The 3,044-nt window shown below is 44.8% G+C and overlaps 1 protein-coding gene across 1 annotated transcript in view; it reads left to right on the top strand.

The window, feature by feature from the left end:
* The window catches only part of LOC108571377, a 34,435-nt gene that overhangs the window by 30,953 nt on the left and 438 nt on the right, over positions 1–3,044 (top strand). Inside the window, exon 4 of the mRNA XM_017933395.1 lies at positions 2,839–3,038. Coding sequence (XP_017788884.1) covers positions 2,839–3,038 — 200 coding nt within the window. The remainder of the gene's footprint in view (positions 1–2,838; positions 3,039–3,044) is intronic.

Below are 3,044 nucleotides of genomic sequence, written 5' to 3'. Positions count from 1 at the left end.
GTCCAATTTCTCTAACCGGACAAGAGAGACTCGGAACGAGGGGAATTTGAAAAAGATGTCGCGGATTGTAAAGGAATCGATGTTCGAAAGTTATAAGAGGAATTTGATCGTAGCTCACTTTCGATAGTTTCGCAGTAAATTTCTCAAACACTCCTCGTGATACCGTATCGCAGTTTCAATAAAAGATATTTCCGAGCATAAAACGCCCCTGCTTCTTGTGTTCGATCTACCTCAGATTTCATCGTTCTGCACTCGACGTTACCTTTCACGTTTTCCCTCAGACCTTTCCCAATCCCCCTCCTCTTCGTAGCTTTAAGAAAACTGTGAAAAATCAATTGCCCTGAAGCGTTTCGCTATGTACCCGGTTGTTCCCCATTAATCCGCGTACGTCGAACGATTACAACGAGATCGACAGAGATAGTGTGAGAGAGTGAGTTAGAGTGAGAGAGAAGGCGAACTCTAACGTGGTTTTAATCGATTAATTCGAGTTAATCGAATTGGCATTTGCAAGGCTTCCCTCTACGTCCGTTCGTTCTCCCTCGGGTTATTAAGGATTTCCCGGTGAAAAGTGCGGGGTGGTTGGAAAAAAGAAATTGGATTCCGCAGCTTGCTCACTAATTAAAACGCGATCGAGGAGAATGAATCGCGCGAGGCCTTTTCGTTGGCCATCTCCTCGACAGTTTGAGCGCGTGTTCTCTCGCGTGGCTAAAAATCAAATTGGATTGCCGGGGAGAATAAGAAGTTGGTAAAGACGTATTTAACGAGATCAACGACTTGGAAGGAATTTACTTCGGAATCGGTAACGATCTTGAGCATTGTCGCGGGAAATGAAGACAGTTTCAAAAGTCCACCCTAATGACGTCTCATTAGACTATAATTAGGTAGGGACAATATACACAGGGTGGTCCGGAAATCGTGGTACAACCGGGAACGAAGTGATTTTTTGAGTAAAGGTAAATCGAAAATGTGAGATCTAATTTGAATGTACACTAACTTTCGAATAAACAATTTTTGTTAACGTGACTTTACCGTCCTAACGATAATCGAAATCATCAATTAAAAGACAATATCATACAGGTGGTTGAACAAGCGAAGAATTTGAATACGTTACCGTCGTTCCGTGCTTTTTTCAAACGGACGATATTTTCAGCAGTTTTTCAATTCATAAAATAAACACGTTATTTTATACTATAGATACTAAATCCACTGACAGAAATAGCGTTGAATTCGATTTACTTTCACACGAGCAATCACTTTTTCTTCGGTTGCACCGCGATTTCTAGAACACCCGGTGTATACACGAAGAAAAATCCTTATATCCTGGAATAAATAAGTCAATTTCGTCTCTGTCGGTTCAACGACCGTTCCCAGCATGCGCGCAATGGCCGATCTAATTTTAATCATCCGATATTGCTACATCATCCTTAAAACTTTCAGCAGAGAGCGCACAGAGAGACAGAGAGAGAGAGAGAGAGAGAGAAGGGTAGGGATTACATCACACCACATTTAATAAGCTTCTCAATTTCTCTCTAGAGGGAGAAAGAGATCGGTATCCTAGACGCTGCTATATAATTTCTTTCTTGCTCGTGAGCTAATTAAGAAACTAAATTAGAAAATAGATCGGGGGGATAATTCGCGTTCGCGTAATTGAATGCTCGAACAGCGCGAAAAGACCGGTGGAACAATGGAAGGGTAGGTGGAACGGTAAACAAAATGAAAAAAAAAAAAAGTCTACATTGAAAGAGATTGGGGTAGAGAAACATGAAAGGGACAAAGATAGAATGAACGAAGAGAGCAAAAATTGGTCAACCTGACGAAGCGTATAAACAACAAAGCGCAATCGTTTTAACGGGGTCGGTCGGTTAAAATTCACGTATTCGAGCCGCGGGGAAATCGCGTCGGGGATAGAAAACGAGAAACGAACAATCAACAGAATCCTGAGCGCCCTCGAATCGTGACGTTTTAATAAATTTCGGACGCGTCCTCCACTGCCTTCCCTTCCTGTCCTCTGTCGAATTTGTTGTTTTATTTTTTGTCCTCTTTTTTCTCTTTTTTTTTAATTCTCTGGCTACACGCTCGCGCCGGCCAATACGTCTCCTATTCTCTATCTTCCTCTGTTCAACGGCCAACCGGATAAAACGAGGAACAGAGAAACAAAGAGAGAGAGAGAGAGAAAGAGAGTAGAAGCACTTGAAGCGTGCACACGCTTCAAAAGAGCGTGCTTGTATCACGCAGAGAAGCGCTTAAAACTCGATCTCCACACTCTCGTTCACGCGCATTCGTCCGTAACGGAAGCGTCCTGTCTCTCCAGAAGGGGCGACGGATGAGCAAAAGTGTATTCGGGGGGATGGCGATGGTTTTGTCCCGTGTTTACAGTGTCCCGTCACACCTGATCCTATAACAGACTCATGGACGGTCGTGTCAGCTTGGCGCCGGTGGTCGTGCAAGTTAGGACAGGGGACGGTCTGGTAAACGAAAGGTGGCTTCTTATAGTGGTAGTGAAACGTCGTCTACGTATACGTACAATCACCTAGAGCCTACGAGATAGGCGAACGAGTAGGGGTAACTTAAAATTCTCCTGGTTGTGTCAGGCTATGTGGTATAGAGAGATCGTATAAAGGTTCCAGCTGGTAGACAGGTATAGGAAGTGAGAATGTGTGAGAGAAAGAGAGGTGGAAGTTTCGTGCTTCATCCCCCCCGTACAATCCATAACCAACCACGATGCATACCTCATCCCTGCCACCGCTCATAACCGCCTCGGAGCCCTGGTAAACAATATGGGATAGAACATGCTTGTAAGCTGGTCACGTCTGACGCGTCACGTTCTGCCATTTGCAGAGGCCAAAGCTGAGATAGCCGGTCCCTCGGAGAAATTCGTGAGGCCAGGTAGCACCCTGCAGCTTCACTGCCTTGTGAAAAAATCGACCGAGACGCCATCCTATCTATTCTGGTACCATAACTTCCGGATGATCAACTACGACGTGGAGCAGGGGGTCAATGTCAGCACCGATCTGACAGGACGTGAAAGCTGGCTAGAGGTGCCC

The sequence above is a fragment of the Habropoda laboriosa genome, unplaced genomic scaffold, assembly GCF_001263275.1.
Source record: "Habropoda laboriosa isolate 0110345459 unplaced genomic scaffold, ASM126327v1 scaffold57, whole genome shotgun sequence".
Classification (NCBI taxonomy): Eukaryota; Metazoa; Arthropoda; class Insecta; order Hymenoptera; family Apidae; genus Habropoda; species Habropoda laboriosa.
The sequence above is the reverse complement of the archived record's forward strand: the minus strand, read 5'-3'. Positions and strand labels throughout refer to the sequence as shown.